Below are 19,322 nucleotides of genomic sequence, written 5' to 3' on the forward strand. Positions count from 1 at the left end.
ACCCAAGCCCTGTAAAGAGTTAACATAGCATGTAATTTGATAGAACTTAAAACTGTTTTCAAATTTTGCACAATTACTATAAAATAACCAAGGCATACGGTTATGTGGAGAGAAGTCAAAGTATCCACTAAACAGAATATCTTTACTCCTTTAACTTAGCCAGAGATAACCTGACCCTTGCTGTATACATGTCCGCAACTTAACCACGTATTGGCTAGTGTATAACGTTGGCCTACAAACACATTTACTTACGTGTAAGATATTGGATGTATGGGAAGACAGAGAAGTTGGCCCCTGCAACCGAGCGCAAAATATTCAAATTTCCTACACCAAAATTATACAATAATATCACACACATTGCAGAAGACGTTAAAAGTTTTTTTTGAAAAAAATAACTCAAGAGTTTCAACCAATGAAATAGCACAGTTACAGTCCTATTATTTTGTGGCGACCTCTATCTAGCCAGAGCGACAGGAGATAAAAGATAGATGCAATGTAGCCGTGGGTCTGTTCGAAAACGTGGTCTGTAAATTACCATGAGAATTAATAATTATAACACAACAGTTTTTCTACGGCGCAATTAGTTTTGTGACCGCCAATTTTTTTTACTGTACGTAATTCTGTGGCGTTATTAAAAGACTGAAACCGCCACTACAGTTAATAAAGATAATTCCCTAATGCACGTAACTGATTTTGACTTTTTTTTTTTACTTTATCTCTTTTCCGGAACAACACAAATTTTCCTTGTATTTTCCCAGAACAGAATTTTTTCCGCTCACTAATGCCCCCCACTCTAAACTTCTACGCCCCATTTCGTGTACACAAAAAACAAAAAACCAATGAGAAATCAGTTTCTAATAGTGGACACGACGAAATCACAAGCGCGTCGGGACTTGGCGTTATCCATAAAATAATAGGACAGTACACATCTAAAGTAGGAAGTAAGTATTGAAAACAGGTTAGTGTCTTTCATGGAGTCAAATAAGAAAAAGAGGAACATTATATTAACCCTTTCAGTTCAAGTAATACTTAACTAAATCACATGTTAGTAATACATGACAACTACTATTTTCTGTATATTATGTCAGATATGTCCAGTGAGACACGGAAAGTATTAATTCATATTAATGATCGAAACAGGGTGAGGATTTTACCGTTGAACACAGTTGATACATAAATAATGATTAACAATCTATACCAATGCAAAGATGGACACGTAGGTTAGATCCTACAATAAATGTAAGTAACAGAACAAACAGTTCTTAAAGGGGTTTAAAATCTAGTATGTTGCTGATTTATCTTAAAGGCAGTGGTACAGATCACACATTTACAAAGTTAATGACATTAAAATAACTTCACAGATTATTGGGCAACAATAATATATTAAATAACCTGAACAGTTGTGTACATGCATCAGGAAACTACATTAAAAACATCAACATAAACATGACATTTAAATTAAATATGCATCATATGGTGAATGTAACATCCAATCAGTAAATAAATTCCTCTCGCTCTTAAAAATGTGTTTAAATGCATCAAACCACTGAACTAACAGAAGTGCCCAAACACATTGCATGCAACTATAACCACACACACACACATATACGTATACACCTTCTTTTAACAAAGTAAAGTATTTTCCGAAGAAAACCTTCGCGCGCACAATCACATACATAAACACTGTAAATAAACTTATAACCAATTAAAATATGATTAAACAATATTACTTTAACCTAACACTAGTTTTAATACGAGCTAACTGCTATGTAACAAGATAAATCCGTGCAACAGGGGAAGCTGTTATGTTCAGCGGGAAAATGATACTCTAAATAAGGGGATAAGTTATATTTTTTTACAATAAATGTAAAAAATTTGTTTGGACAGGTAAAATATGAACTGTTTTCACAACCATGTTACAACAGAAAAGTAAATTACATCAATGCGCAGTGTTAAACAACAAACAAATAATCTGGATTCAAAATACGTAGCGCCGTTGAACGTAACAGCGCATGAAACAACATTACGATATCTTTATGCTAGATGCACCGAACACTTAATGCATCCTCAAGCGGAAGTTGTCATCTCTAGTTCTCGATGTTATCTCGCAGGCAAAGAATAAAATGACACGACTGCGGTTCAAGAAATGCAGTGGCACGAAAATTTCGGGTCTCTAGCAACACCCCCCACGCCCAACATATTGTAGAAATGATGTGGAAGGTCACAGATGGGGGTGAGGATTGGAATAAATGCATTAACAGCACAGACCACCATGTGGTATTGCACAGATTGCCGATTTCTATTCAATTCGAGTATCGATTATACAGTATAGCTGCCGATACAGCGGTCGTTTCGTATTGCAGACCTCCTCACAATTTTTTCTTCCTCCTCGTTCTTCTTTGACAGGTGATATCGAAGAACAGGCCCTCTTTTTCATGTCCTTTTCAATTCTACAGTAATGACACGCGAAACACAACCTCCCTTCAATTCAGGACTCAAGTATCGAAATATAATCGATACTTCCCTCAGCAGAAGGTTGATGTTTATGGGATGATTTCTGCTTTAAAGACTATATATAAAACTGTACCAACATCTTAAATCCTGACGATTACACCTGGACGGGTACGCAACTCACACGAATACTACGCCTATCTAATTTAACCTACTCAACACAACTCAAAAAAGTAGTTCCATGGATCATCGAATGTTGGTCGTCCAGCCCTCTAGTCCTAACCATATTGTCCGAATTATTTCAGCTCGTACATTTAAATATAAATGTCTCTAAAAACGTGTGGGATATAGCAAATACGATCAATAATCTCAGCTAAAGAACCCCAAATGTTTGAAATTAAGTATAACCCCAACAAATTAGGAAATAAAAATTAAATTACTCACTATTATATCACTAAATAGTTAATGGTTACAGAAAATTGTCCTGGCGTTAAAAAAATCCACGACCCATAAAAATAAGACACAGCTCCAAGAACCATAATTCCATAAGCTACCTCACACAATCCAAAGCACATTCATGTTAACTCGTGTAAACACTGAACGTGAAAAGGATACGAAAACATTAAACATGACGGAAATATCCAACATACAATGAGCTTTAAGACCGGCCCACAAGGTCCAAACCATGTCCACAGGAACAATTTCGAATCTGTGAGGAAGATAACAAACAATGAGATACACACTCGTGGACTAAAAATCTCACAAAGCAACCACTTGAGTCAGAAAATAAAATTATAATGGAAAGAAAGTAAGAAATAAGAGCAAATAACTCAAAGTTTTCATACAGATCCTTGATACCAGATGCTATCAAAATACGTTCAAGAGCAAATGAGTCTAAGAACGAATGGAAATACAGGCCGATATGAGAACATAGGCCTATGTGTCATCAGACAGAAAGAAAAATGTTAAGTCGTTGACAAAATACGCCAACAGTGACGAACAATGTTCAACAATTCTATACGATTAGGGCTTTATCTAGCCGCCATAAGGCAAAACTTTTTCGATTAATGTTCAATAAACGCAGTGAAACCTATTTATGGATTTCGTAATTATACATTTTTAAACAAACGACGAAAATAATAGAAATATTTACCCCATAAAGGAGCACACAGAATTTCCGAATGCGTTAATCAGTGACATGTTTGTACATGTCGTACCACTGCAGGCATTAGCAAGTACATATTATGTATTACATTCTAACAAATATATTGTTAGAAATCTAATGAATGCCAGAAATATTCAAATGCGTAGAGAAATAAATCAGATTACTTGTATTAAACCTACACCAAACATTCAGCAAAACAGGTGTTTGAAATTCTATGTGGAGTCCTTATAAAATATACACCCATACTTCGTACTATGATCACTTATTATCTCTTCAGAGAGACAGTGGTAATTATGTACACCACTTGTTTATACATTCGTAACTCTATAGGTCACTCATAGGGTTTTTTTTATATGGATTTTCACTTGGTTCTCAGAACAAAGAGCAAAAGACGGAAAAGTGGGAAGAGAAGGGATTTCAAATATTGTCTCAAATCTCCGAGAAAGCAATTTATTTCCAATACAGTAGGTCCTTTTTCCTTAAAAAGACACGAATATTAAGTTTTACAGACACGTACGTTCTTATAGTTCTTACAAAGCAGGTTGCATAAAGCTCTAAAACAGGCGTGTCACAGAAAGAAGTATTTGCTCCGAAAACCATTACATGGGCGAGAAGAATCATAACCACAGTAGCTAAGAATTAGTTTAAGTAAAGGTTCGAAATCAGGTGACCGTCGACTAACTGATGACAGTCACCCAAAATAAACATAGAAGAGTCAAAAGAAAACAATTTTTTGGGGCAACTTGTATGCACGTGTACCAAAACGTTAAATAATACTATTGTCTGCTATCAAACTCTGCATTCAACAAACGATCAAAGAAGAGATTTTCTGCAATGCACAGATGAAAGGTTGGAGATGCTGCAGAATGCTTCCCATCCTACGCAATATACAGGCCGTGTAACCGGTGAATTCCAAGGGGGAGAGATCATTCGGTAGCAGCATCCATGGAGTGACGTTTGGTGGGGGATGGGAGGCAGGCAGGTGAGGCAGAAATAAGGGCAAGAGGGATGATACGGCCGAGTTTATGCAATGGAGCTGCTCTAAGGGGTAATAAAGCTTCCTATTGGAATGTACTAGAAGCCTCGTCATCTATCGCGTATAGCGTATTGTACATTTTTATATACTGCAGAATACCCACAAACATATATTTAACCGAAACACTTGCTAAGTATTTGGTTAGCCCGGGGATCCAAAATCAGAGCGGGGAACAGATTCCTACCTCAATCTATTCTGGTATTCAGCAAGACGAGAACGATCAGTAAGCATTAGTATCCTGATGATGGAAACGGCAAACACCTCTGAAACCTCGTAAACGTCCACAAGACTACACAGGGAACATCCCCGAAATAATCATCTTGTTTTCACGAGTCTCCAACATTTCACTGCGACACTGGAACTCGTACGAGGTGCGAACGGAAAGTTTCAAGACTGCGCCTATAAAAACCCGTACACTTATCTCAGGTATTAAATTCATCCATCACCCTCGAAGTAGTTCCCCCGGGAGTGAACACAACGATCCCAGCGCCGCTGCCAAGCCTGGAAGCATCCCTGGAAATATTTCTTTGTCAGCCTGTCAAGCACCATCTGCGATTCTGCCTAAATCTCTTCTATCGTCTCAAATCTCCTTCCCTTTAGCTGAATTTTCATCTTTGGGAAGAGGAAGAAGTCACACGGAGCTAAGGAGGGTGCGGGATGACGGCCATGGTGTTTGGGGCCAAAAACTGCCGAACTTTGAGGGCGGTGTGCGCTGGCGCGTTGTCATGATGCAGCAGCCAGTTGTGGTTGCGCCACTTTGACGGCCGCTTCCGTCCTTTAGAATCAGCTGACAGGTCCCATAGCCTATCCCAACAATGTCGCACAAGTCGTTGATGGTACGACGTCGATCTTCGTGAATGGCCTGCCGAATCTTCGTAACATTTTCGGGCGCTGTGCTCGAAGATGGTCGTCCAGAACGCTCGTCATCATCGACAGAGGTTCGGCCATTTTTAAAACGTGAACCCGGTCGCCCTCTACTGACACAGTCTGGAAACTTTCAGATCGCACCTCGTATTACGATACGGAACGAAACAACGACAAACACACTGGGCTTCCTCCCCACATTGACAACAACTCAGCCGGTAAATAAATTAGAAGAAGGAAGTATGGGGCAAGGGCGAAGATGGTATTTTTCAGGATCAGAACAGGATCTAACGGGGGGGGGGGGGGGGGGGGCTTTTGTGAACACAGTAATCCGCCTTGCGGGTCGATAAAAAGCAAGGCGTTCCTCGATAATGGCTTTTAAGGTTGGATTCAGCTCCATGCAGTTAATTACAAACACACTGCGTATATCAGCGCCGATTAAACAGCACAGCTGATATTATCATGAGAAATGTACAGAGCGCAGTGACGGTGTATGAAGCACGTCGTGACATAATCCAATAACTGGTGTGATATAAGAACCCGACGATGTTGGAACTCTGCGAAGTAGACGGGGATCGTTAGGTCACAACATTCCAGCCATCAGCACAACACAGTGATGTGTGGCCATATGCACGAATGGGTGTACGTAGCAGGTGCGATCGGAAAGTTTCAAGACTGTGTCAATAGCGGGCGAACCGGATGTAGTACGAGCTTCTGCCTTTAGGGGGTGCGGCCTACATTCATAGTGAATCAGTGTGCCAGCCGGCATCATCGAATTAGCATTTGTTTCTTAGTTACGGGCGTTTTGGTAGTGCATTACACCGACCCTCCTGCGATTTCGGAATGGCGTGTGCATCAAATTTTGCCAAAGACTCGCCAAAACGGCTACGGAAACCTATGAAATGCTAAAGCAAGCATTTGGGGAGTCCGCAATGGGTCGTGCACAAACTTTTGTGTGGCATTCACGTTTTAAAAATGGCCGAACCTCTGTCGATGATGACGAGCGTTCTGGACGACCATCTTCGAGCACAACGCCCGAAAATGTTACGAAGATCGACGTCGTACCATCAACGACTTGTGCGACATTGTTGGGATAGGCTATGGGACCTGTCAGCTGATTCTAAAGGAAGAACTCCACATGCGACGCATCCTGTCTGAGGACCAGAAGCAGAATCGACTTCTCCTTTGTCAGGAGCTCAAAGATCTTGCAAGAACCGACCCCAACTTCCTTTCTAAGCTCCGTGTGACTTCTTCCTCTTCCCAAAAATGAAAATTCAGCTAAAGGGAAGGAGATTTGAGACGATAGAAGAGATTCAGTCAGAATCGCAGATGGTGCTTGACAGGCTGACAAAGAAAGATTTCCAGGGATGCTTCCAGGCTTGGCAGCGGCGCTGGGATCGTTGTGTTCACTCCCAGGGAAACTACTTCGAGGGTGATGGATGAATTTAATACCTGAGATAAGTGTACGGGTTTTTATAGGCGCAGTCTTGAAACTCCCAGGGAAACTACTTCGAGGGTGATGGATGAATTTAATACCTGAGATAAGTGTACGGGTTTTTATAGGCGCAGTCTTGAAACTTTCCGATCGCACCTCGTACGTATACGCGAAGAATATTTTTCGTTTTATTTACACGCTACTTCTAGGACTATTTGTAGTAAAAATATATTTTGCAATCAGATTTTCTGCGTTGTTATATCTTGGGAGAGTACACGGGTGCTTGCAAATACTAATATTTCTTTTTTTATAATTTATTTGCACATGAAGCACAAGCATTTGATTATTCTGCAGTGGAATGCATGGACGAGGTTCTGCCACACATACAGGCGACAGCCCTGCACGATAAAGGATGCAGGAAAGCGTTGATAGTCCTCCAACAATTCAACCGCGAGAAGGAATAGGAGAGAACGTACGATCACGAGACTCAACGAGGCGAGAAATTTTAATAGAATTTAATACAGGGATTTCTACTACAGAAACCGTTTCGTATGAAAACTACAGTTTAGCAGTGAATTGTGTAACAGATATGGAAAGTTCTGAGCGACACGTCAACCTTTTCAAGCCCAGTGGTAATTATATTTACCACCTACTGTAACAATCAATAACGCTGCATAATGTTTTATGAGTTTTACTTGATTATCAGTGTAAAGAAGAGTTAATTTCTCCATAGAATTAACAATTTGATCACTGTAATGGAGACGTGGAATGTTCTCTTTGAAGTACGGACTGAATTTTCAAATACTATTTAGACGAACTTCGGCTTCAAAGAGTTAAATGCAATATAATATCGACCCAGCTGTGCACCGACAAATTTTACGGGGAAGTTTATAAATACAAACGTATCTTTTAGAAATATAAATTTTTATAGAACCTACTACACAATATTGTACAAACGGAGAATTCGTTACAAGATGTCACGTTAACAATAATGGTTTAATGTACACTTCATAACAGTTTAAAGACTCTAGTAATTTCACTTACAACAGTTTTAACTGAAAAAAATGCATTCGACATGGTAATATGTATGTACTAGCGGTTTTAAAGAAGAATCCGAACACTTGTTACTACCAAAAAAAGAGTCTCGGCAAAATTACTGATAACAAATTTGTTCCATATTTAGTTCCTGAAAGAAAATGTTGCTTTCATGGTAACAATTTAGTTACAAAAGAATGCATCGGTGAAAGGAACCATTAGACTGACTTTATGAACGTTTTAATAAAGAGGAGAATCGCATGCCTATGTTATAGGCGTTCAATTTTGACTCCACATATTTTACAAACGAGCATTTATCGATTTTGCATATTGTACTGGAAATCAGGTACTGCAGAATATAGCAAACATAGCAGATATCACATTTATTTTTCCATATAAATAGTTAAACACACAGCATATCGAAAAAGTTTCAGACAAAATATGGAGATGAAGATTTCTGTCTTCTGGGTTGTTGCGCTGTGTAGTCTGGTCGATGTTAACCAACGTTTCAGAGGTCATACTGCCTCCATCATCAGGGCGATTCTTAGTATGAAGATTTCCGTCTTCTGGGTTGTTGCGCTGTTAGTCTGGTCGATGTTTACCAACGTTTCAGAGGTCATACTGCCTCCGTCATCAGGGCGATGAGTATGAAGATTTCTGTCTTCTGGGTTGTTGCGCCGCGTAGTCTGGTCGATGTTTACCAACGTTTCAGAGGTCATACTGCCTCCGTCATCAGGGCGCCCTGATGACGGAGGCAGTATGACCTCTAAAACGTTGGTTAACGTCGACCATACTACACAGCGCATCAACCCAGAAGACAGAAATCTTCATACTAAGAATCGCCCTGATGACGGAGGCAGTATGACCTCTGAAACGTTGGTTAACATCGACCATTCTACACAGAGCAACAACCCAGAAGACAGAAATCTTCATACTCACCGCTGTGAAAACCTCAAATCTTACAAAATATGGAGATATTGATGAGATTTATATTTTATGTCATGAGGCAAATATTTAGATTAATAAGTCGTTTTTTGAGAAATCTGACAAAAGTTCGATATATGCTCCGTGTAAAGGAAGGGTTACAGCTGAGATGGAGACACCGACATGACATTTTCCAACGTCTGACCAAAAAATACTGACTTTAGCGGAAATCTGTTCAGTAGTTTCTGGAAAAACTTTGTGGACAGACGACTTCCACATTTTTGAAATTACGTTATGTACCTTGTACACATGAATGACACTAATAATAACTACGTGTGTAGGCAGATAACAAAATCTAACAAATATTATTTATACCACAATATAAAGAAGAGACAATGGTGGGAAACTCGGAAACAATTGTTTGTTTTTGGTCTATTTCTCAGTCTCGAACCACTTGAAGTTACTGCTACGCCACTTGAGCTCGAAGGCCGGGGAAAGATATGAAACGTAACGTGATGGCCACACTTAGGCCCTTAATTGAAGCAGAGATGCCAACCGCCACACTGCGAAATTCTATGGTAAGTTTTAATTAAACGAAATACACTGCATGAAACCATACCGAAAATAAACTACCTCTAAATCCAAGTTCAAAATTAAATATGGATTATACATTTCCACTTCGGTGTTGAAATGTTACAATTAACCGTCAATGAAAGATGAATTACGTCTCTTTGATTTCGTTTAGCATACACGAAACATTAAACCACATTTACCGAACAAATACTGCTCTATCTAGACAACAAACACAGCTCCTGGACTTTAAAAAGCACTATTACTTCACAAAAAAAACTAATTAACGTTTACAACTCGCTTCTGAATTAAGCAGGCTACTAGAATATTAAATTAATTGAATACAACAAGTTAACTTCAATGCACTCACATGACTCCATCCCAGGACCACATTTATGACAACCAGGCTGGGAATTTTAAACAGGGCCTACTTTACAAAGATCATACTCGCCATCTTTAAAGATGTAAGAAAGGGTTTGCAACAATTTATGTTAAAATTAATACAGATTAAATACAAATTACCAGTACATTGTCCGTCGAGACTGACAGAAAAATTCTAAGTACTAAACACGTAGTCATAAACATTATTCCACAAGGCCTAAAATCAAAAACTGTTGCTATCTAGGGACAAATATTTGAGACTTCAGTCAAGAGATTGCAGAAATAATAATCTTTTGCATCAGACACTACGTAATTAAGGAAAAGGGTGGGTAAGCATAAACAAAATAAAGACTCAAATATTTCAGTCATGGCCTCCGTGTATGTACTTAGCGTTGTGAGTCTGAAAGGTTTAGACCAGTATAATTACTTTTTTTAAAACATTTTCAAGATGGAAGGTGAGTGGTCAGCGTCTACCTCTGGCCAATTAACTCCCATGAATAAGTCCCTAGTACAAACTACTCACTGGGTAGGAGGTTGGATGGCCCCCAGAGTCAGTCTGCAAGAGGGGGGGGGGGCGAAGCACAATATCCTGCCGCTGTTAGAAAACGAATCCCAATCTGCACGCAGTCACTATACTAAGTCATCATTGCTTCTGATTGGTATGCACAAATATTTCATTGTTATCTCTAACCTCTTAAATGATACCATTGATCACGAATATTTTCATATCAGGATGTTAGCATTCGATTAAATTACCGCTATTTCGCGAAAGGGCACTCAAAACGGACATAAACTAAATCCGATAATCGTTTATAGCATGAATATCGAAAACGAATTACAGGCATATGTACTGCGACAAATGGGTAAAAATACTGAACAGCCTATTATTTACTTTAATATTTTTAGGGCAGGCTACAGCAGAACCTTTTCAGATTCATAAAATTGGTCAATGAAACGAATGGATACGAAATACTTTGAACCAAAGCATAAAAGGTTGAAGGAAAGGAATCTTCATTGGCCATGCTTGCAACTATCATGTACGAAGTATTTAAGAGTCGAGACATCTCAGTCAGGAAAGTGACTGGCTACAGGCTATGCGTCCGTAATTCGAATCATGGCAAAGATAGTGTTTATCTAAGCACCAAGCCATGAAGACGTGGGGGGGGAGAGGAATGGTTCCACTCTTTCCTTGACCTCAGCACTAATGTATGTGAGCCGTCAGCTTCACGCCACATCCGATTTATCCTGAAGGAAGTAGCCCCCACCCCCGGTGCCTGATAGATAAGGGCTGGGTGGGAGCCAAAGCCGGTTTGGAGTTGGAATCGAACCCCGGTCACTACATTGACTAAGCTATTAAGTCTCTCTGATACTGGGCTAATGGCGTGTAAAATGACAGTAGTCTATTGGGTTTTATTAGTCATTCAGGGAGGCCACCATGTTGAAAGGAACAGACTAGGGTAATGTCCTGTCGTTGGGGTGAAATCCGGCCTTATCTTCTCCATAAAGTACCTTAATATGACCCCTATCTGCTGCTGACTTCATTGTAGCACTGACCAGTAATTTAATGCGCCCACAACACAAAGAGCTTTGGAACTACGGCATATCTCAACCTCCTCGTAACCAATGGACAGTCATCTTTTGATAGCGACAAGTTACATGGTTACGAGGCGAGTTATGAAACTCTGTAAAATGCCTAAATGATTTTAGCGATTTGTTACGAACAGAATCGACAGACCTCGCATTGCTTGTCCTTGTAGCAGAAAGTTGCCAAAAATGTTCCTTTGTCATGTCTAAGTGTAAGAGTTCGAGAATCGCCAAAAGAATTTCCGTAACATTTTATACTTTTACGTACTAATATACGTAAGCACATTTAATTTTTGGTTAAAATCGTACAATAACGAACACTGTGCCAGTCCAGGTCCGTGGTTCAATTCCCGAACGGACTGAGCCTTGAGATGAAAGGTAAACCAGGCTTCGACATGTTGATCTGGCTTATAAAAAAACCCGAAGAAGGTGTAATTACATGATTTTTGGAACGCCTTACTTCACCTAAATTAGACCGAATTCTTAATTTTGGCTTTGTTAAACATGTTAAGTTGAAGGAATGTGGACTCCCACGGCCACTTGTGGGTCACCCTCCTCGACATTCTTTCTGTCCCGAGGGAGTCTGGCGTAGAAAAATTGGCAAACATAAACAAACAAACAAAATACTTAAGCCACCGCAGACTTGGAATGCACGCCTTCCAGATGTGGGGGTGATGACTGCATTACGACCATCTCATTTTTGCGATGGACCAATTGAATTTGAACACAGCTTATAGGCGCGTTCCCGCCGTTGTGGAGGAATGAATCAGATCGCCGCATTTAAGCCAAATTCAATAACAAATTACGCGGTCGTGGTTTTGGTCCTTCGATTGGGAGGGGGTGTATTAGCAAACATACGAAAGAACAAAGGAACAACCGAGCCATCCAGCTGCCTCCGTGAATAGTGCTTAAGATATATACGTTCCTGCGTGTATTAAGGAACAATAAAGTGTCCATCAGTGCAACACAGAAAAACTTTGTTATCCATTTGTGCAGAAAACTTGCTCCACCTTCTAATTCCCGTATATTCCCAGGGAGTCGGAAACTCGTGCTCACCGACAACCTCACACCATCATCAACAATCCCTCTCTGTATCTTTACACATCCCACGTCCAGAAGCTGTAACCATATGAGCAAACCAGGCTACGACTATACTAAACAAGCAGTGTGACGTATGGTGGAAGAAAAGGGACGGTTACAACACATAAAACCGTACAAACGTCTCTGCGCGTGTCCTGAGTGATTACGCGCTAGAAATGTCGTCAATAATAAATTATGGCAGTTAAATTACATTTCGGCAAGAATTTACGTCGAGGCAATGCCACAGTGAATTCGCCATAATCGATTACGTTATGCATACATTACCCAACTTGTTAATATCTTCCGTTTATAAAGATGTTCTAAAAACCACCAACCCTTCCTTCTGCAAATTTTTATACCCACACCATTAGTTTCCTGTAATCAATCTAGCATCATCAAGGCAAAAATTTCAATATTTCAAAATGTATATTTCTGAAGGGATTTCTTCTGCTTCTTTACATCCCCCCTCCCTCCCTAATTTATACTTTTCTTCCCTTCTTTTCTATTTTCTTGTCTACTTCTTCGTCTGTATCGATTTGTCTTTGTTCTCCAAGTCAACACATCTTTTAGCAAAAGTCCGCTTCCAGTCTGTTTATCTCTACAAGGTTTCTTTACATCTCTCCGGATGAATTCTCGGATGTCTCTTTCCTGTGCATTTATTCCGGTGTGTACGTTATCGCCATTTTCGTTTGTCTTACTGACACCTTCATGACTTCGTATTCCAGGGCAGCCTATCCCCTGATTGCCTCGACGTTCCATTTCCCTAGTCCGTACTTTCTGTCTGCACGTGTGACAGTTTCAGTTAAGCCCCACTTTTTATGTACGTTTCTCAAGTGTAGGGCAGTCCGCGGGTCTTCCTCTATCTGTCTGTGCATCTGTCCTGCAGCTGAGTGGTCGATTGCTGGTCGGTTACTTTGGCGCTGTGCCCGTATCTCGGAAGAGACATTATACCACGAGGAGTCAGCTGGAGCTGGAGACTCCTGTCATGTAATTAGCGATGTCTTCAGCCTATGTATGTCGAGAGGCCTTTCATCCAACGTCAGCCAGTCTGTTCCAAAGGACCGGAAATTCCCCCTCATCCACCACCTAGCACAAGCTCTTCTCTATCTCACTCTTCCTCAGGCACGCTCAATTACATTCACACACCAAATCCTCTTCTCCTCTTATCCTTTCTATCCTTCAGTGAAAATTTCCACAAGGGTTAAGCGTCAATATTATCTTCAGTAGAATCATGATCCTGGTATCTCTCTAACTGCAGGGGGGGACCTGAAATTAAGGAATAATTTGGGCGTAAAAGCGAAGAGCGGCTTCAAATTTCCAAGAAACGCGACAGAGTTGAGTAAGGAGGTAAATACAAGGCCGGAGCGTTCGTGCTAACAGTGTTAGCCCGACTAACACTTCGAAAAATAAAAAGATTTCTGCCTTACGTCTGCGACTCTAGCGTATGCAGTACAGCAGAACCGATTAGATAAAATAAATTGTTAACCAGTTGCAACCAGCCAGGCGCTCGCCGCTAGCGTAAGCCTCAAGTACGTGGCTAACAGCTGGATAACAGTGCATTTATCTGATCGATCCTGCTATTCGAATGTATGGTGTACCGCTGAGCCACGAAATAAGACGGCAGAGTTGAGTCACTAAATATCAGCAACGTTGATGTTATATCTGTGTATATATAAGACGAATATTTTCAGGATGCGTGAATCTCGAGTAGCGGGCAAAACCGATGAAATCAAACTGGATCTACGCAGTAAAAGGCCGGTAACTAACCGCATGAGCTACAACAGTGATCTGACAAACCAATTAAATACCAGATTTCGCATGCCTTGTTCTAGTAGTTGTTATCGCCATAAAATCGAAAGGTAAATACAAGTTTCATGCGACCATCACGCTGCTGCATTTACAATCCAAACAAAAGTTACACAATTTCGGGATGGATGTTTCGCTGCCATACAACAGTGTTGCTAGAGCCCCCCCCCCCCCCCCCCCCAAATGGAAATGTTAAAATGTCTGCAAATTAATACACAAACGTGGGGTGACCTCTGTTAACAGCACGTTAACACCGAACTACATGCAAATATTTGTGTATGTGTGTGTGTGTGCTAACCGACGTTTCAGACAAGCTTACTGCTTCCTAAGTTTTGCTTACAATTTTTATAACCGTTTATAAAAACATATTATTCTTTGGTGGATTTTGATTAAAGAATCGCGGTTGCGGGAGAAGTGAATTATATTTTGGGGGATATTGGTAGAAGGGCTTGGGGAAGCCCCCTGGGTGCACGGCAAATTACCTAGAATCGGATTGGATAGCCACTGTGAGGAGCCTCCTAAAAAAACTACCGTGCATGTTAAACAGTGCCACGTATGAGTGTGTGGGTTGCAGGAAAAGTAAATCTAAACGCAATGCCGATAATCCGCGGGTCGTCGTTTATCTTGAGGCCAGTCACACGCTCGTTGCGACTTCTAATGTGTATGCAACATCGGCCTAACACCATTATTTGCTGTTCAATAATAGCGAGTCTTAGGCAAGGGTTATATAACACGAAAATACAACTATTTTTCATTTCCAGTGTCTAGTCACATTCACCCTAAGAGGGTTAAATACTATCTAACCCACAATTCACGATCACTGTGGATACGTACCCTTCCAGCTAAAAATCGAAACAAAGTATATTTGTACGATACTTAATGATATTAGGCTATACAAGAAACAGACGAGTATCTGTCTGTATTCGTGTGGCCATGCGTTCGATTCTGGATCCGCGTGCTTCGTACCATGAAAAGATTATTTTTCGTCATTTTTCATGGGATCAACAAAGAACTTCTGGCATAATAACTTAAAACAGGCCACAAGCGCTCCTTTACAAATTCCCCTCACTTCATCATTTACATTCACCCTTCACTTCAACGTTATATGAACTAAAAAGAAAAAGCTTTATTAAATAAATCAACGAACAATAAAAACTGGATGGTGGGACCTAATTCAATCGGTCCCACGTATCTCAAGACGTTATTGATTGATATACTAACCAATTTCTTTTATCCTGCGCATACTTGTAATGTAACAATGCATGATGACTTTTTTTTATAGTGTTCTGTCTGACGACAGGTCCATAGGAACAGGATCCTTCCATCCTTTTCTCGGACTGGGACCTGTTCATACACGTTCTTGGCAGATGATCCAGAAGTGGTTTGCCATTGACTTCTTCTGTGTGAGTGTGAATAGAGTAATTGTTGGGATGCCACGGAGAAACCGGGGAAGCCCCCGGAGGAAAACTCCGTGTTGCCTAGACCACGGCCTTGCCCAACACAAGTTATAAATTCGGGCACCGCCGGGAATCGAACCCGAGACCCCAGGATTACAAGGCCAGCGTTCTAACCGCTAGACCACCGTGGCTTTTGCATGATGACTACAATAAGTAAAAGAAATATCCATATTTGACAAGAATAAAAGTTTATAGGTGTTAATGCAAGTTTTGTGACACTATTACACGTAGGCCTATACAGGTACACTACTAATACTTGCTTGATGTTAAACAGCAAGTCTAAAATTGCGTACTGCGAAGTAAAGGTTATTTAACACAAAAACGGGATTGATTTTCACTTCCAGCGTCTAGTCACTTTCACTCTGAAAGAGATCAATACTTTCTAACTCAAAATTAATGATCACTGAGGATATTATTCCAGCTATAAATCTAGAAATTATATATGTGTGTAGGTTCTCTACGACGGCGAGCAAAAAGACGGCTGTCCTCTGGAATGTTGCGTCGCATAGTCTGGTAGACATCTACCGATGCTGCAGAAGTGCTTGGTGCCTGATCATCAATTGGATGAGTCACTGTCCCGATCATGAGGCAGCAAACTTCTCTAAAATGTTCCTCAACTTCTACGTCACTACACGGCGCAACATCCCAGAAGGTATCTTCGAAAAGTGATAAGTTCCTGGATCACAGAACGTTGCGATGCTGCGGTCAGCATCTCCACGCCCTTCATACACCTTTCTTGCGTAATGTTTGCAATAAAGACAGCTACACAATTTCACTTACCTGTAACGAAATATAATGCGGATCTATTAGAAAACGTGGTAACTTTTCTATATTTATCTGACGTCATCCAAGGTCTACACAGCAACTTAGACCACATTTGCTCTCAGAACACCGAAGCAGACTGTTGGTATATGGGGTTACTGCAGGACCACTGTAAGGGCGGGGAGGGGGTGGGGTGTTAGGCCGCGCTTGTGGAATTTGTCAGATCGTGGGGTATACGTATGGGGGTAAAACGAACAGCTTTATTTCCAGACATAGCTAACCACAGCCGTCCTTTCATCAGAACGACAATTATTGCAGGCAAAAGAAATAAGAAAAGCTACACAGTGAGTCTACAGCCTATTTCAAAGTAGGTACTGCACATAATTTGAGATGTTTACCCCATACCCAGCATTCGAGATTCTAACCAAGGTCGTTGTGAAACAAGAATCAAATACCCGAGCAAATGAATTTGTAATATGTGAAAATAGGGGTCTTCTGGAATCTTGCGCAGTGTCGTCTGGTAGATATTGCCCGACGTTTGAGAGGAACTTTCTGCCTCCAGCTTCTAGGCTGAAGTTAAAGGCAGTATGTTACTCAGGAGAATTTGTAGCAACCATAAGTCCATACAACATTACAACACTGAAGACGGCCACTGGAAATGTTTCTATAATATCATTTCTAGAAACACAGCATAAACAGTTTCCTTACACAAAAAGACAGCTACGGAAGTTTGAAGCGTTCGTTCTTAGTTTTAAGTTTTATATATAAATCAAATGGCGTCCCTTTTACAATATAATGGTTCCTTAATTAAAATATAGGCTTACAGATTGCCTTTCATTGCCTTGGATTAACAAAAGACGGAAATCGACATTACTCTCTCTTATACCAGAAAAACCCAGACGTTACGAACAGAAGTGTCCGATATTTTCAGATTTAAAATTCGTAACACAGAAGGGATTAAACAGAGTCAGTAAGCGCCTTATAAGTTTCAGTAAGAACTTTAGTTGTATTAAATAAACAACAACAGGTACTGAGTCTTGGTTTCAACGACATCACAGCTTGGCAGTTAGGTGATAAACACACCGTTAAACAAGCGTAGGCAGGTGTTAGCAAGGCTCCACATACAGGCCTTTTGCGACATGGGAGACACTGGGCCGGTTTCAGAAGTGTAATTGATATATTGGGCCTTCGGGACGCTTTGGAGGGGCTTTAGTGAAAATCCAACTCCCCCCCCCCCCTTCCACCTAGCAGCTCCTACCTATCTCACACCATCATTCACTACTTCCCTCCCCCACAAACATACACTGCAGCCATCATGCTCCGTGTACACTCTGTGTCATCAATTCTTGAACATCGGCGAAATTACCAATTACTGAGACGACAATGTTTTTACCAAAGAACAAAGCAAATGACCGACAAATGAATTAATTACTCTGACTGGTTAATTCAATAACTAGACAAACTGACCAACCGATTTATGAATTATCTAGGTCAGTGGTATTCAACCTGGGGTACGCGAAGACATCTTAGGGGGTACGTGAAATTTAAAAAAAAAAATTATGACATACACTGAATAATCAGTAATGTAATTAATTTAATTTATTTTAGATGTAGATTATATACTACGTATAACTTGAATTACAAACCAACAACTTTGGGGGTACAGAGTTGAAGAGAAATTATATATGGGGGTACGTAAACGAAAAAGGTTGAATACCACTGTACTAGGTAACTTACTAACGAATCGCTGAAACTGAATGATTTATCAAATGTTTATCCAATACATCGACTAATAACACACATATCACAAGGACTGATTAACAAACTAAGTACTCTACAAACAAATAAAGAGAATCTTTCAACTGTTTGCTTATTGGGTAGCTAAATTCCATTTCACATATCTGCAGCATTAGAGAATGTTATGGTTTAATAGCATCTTGATTATCACCAATCGTAATTACTAATTATATCATGAATGGTATCAAGGACCTTTGAAATGTGCTAACGAACCACCTCAACTCACTGATTAACTAAATAACCAATAAATTAACAGCGTTACTTAATCAGCGAGATGTACAACCAGTTGATACTTTTATCCTAGAGTTGAATAAATTAGTATGACGAAACGAGTCACACTACGTTACAATTTTCACCCAGGCTGATAACGCAGCCTTTTCTGAGCCAGTTCATACATTCACAATTCCATTCTCTAACATTCATTTCAATATCATCCTCCCCTCTAACCCGATCTACAAAGCGGGTAATTCCCGGGCGATTATAAAGCCATTCTCGTTTTCCCATTCCGTTGCATCTAAGATAGGTAACGTAACGTGCTTACTGTCTGTCTGGACGAATAACTGAATCGACCTTGAAGCCGTGACGTCATGTAGAATCCTATACTAAAAACACCGCCCCTTACTAAAAACTTTTCCAGTGATGGAGCAGTCTGCATATTTGATACTATAAGTGCGTTGCCAGTGACTCCACTAATATGCTGAATTATGTATAAAATATGAAATACTATAAAAATACAAGCACGAGAGGAAACAAAAAGTTACAAAATTATCGAAGAACTAAGAGTCAACTAGTGTTTCTATATTGCATATTAGAAAGGATGTGCGCATGCGTAGAAGGGTACTTGGGTTTGAAAGTCGAGTCAATTCTCCACTCAGACAGACTGTAGTATCACATCACGTTTCTACAGCGAACAAATTCAACGTCAGCATTTCTGGGCAGTCCGCACCAGTTAATTCGAGGCTTTCATAACCACCC

The 19,322-nt window shown here is 40.2% G+C and overlaps 1 protein-coding gene across 6 annotated transcripts in view; it reads right to left on the reverse strand.

Annotated features, from left to right (window-relative positions):
- Lar (tyrosine-protein phosphatase Lar) overlaps nt 1-19,322 on the reverse strand; it is a 355,632-nt gene that overhangs the window by 158,006 nt on the left and 178,304 nt on the right. For 5 of the 6 annotated variants that reach the window (XM_087357455.1, XM_087357460.1, XM_087357456.1 and 2 more), the window contains exon 2: nt 253-294. The exons of the other annotated variant lie outside the window; for it this stretch is intronic. In XM_087357455.1, coding sequence (XP_087213581.1) covers nt 253-294 — 42 coding nt within the window. The remainder of the gene's footprint in view (nt 1-252; nt 295-19,322) is intronic. 6 annotated transcript variants of the gene reach the window in all.

Source organism: Zootermopsis nevadensis, unplaced genomic scaffold, assembly GCF_977971745.1.
Source record: "Zootermopsis nevadensis isolate Lab colony 2312 unplaced genomic scaffold, Znev_1.0 Znev_ptg000028l, whole genome shotgun sequence".
Lineage (NCBI taxonomy): Eukaryota > Metazoa > Arthropoda > Insecta > Blattodea > Termopsidae > Zootermopsis > Zootermopsis nevadensis.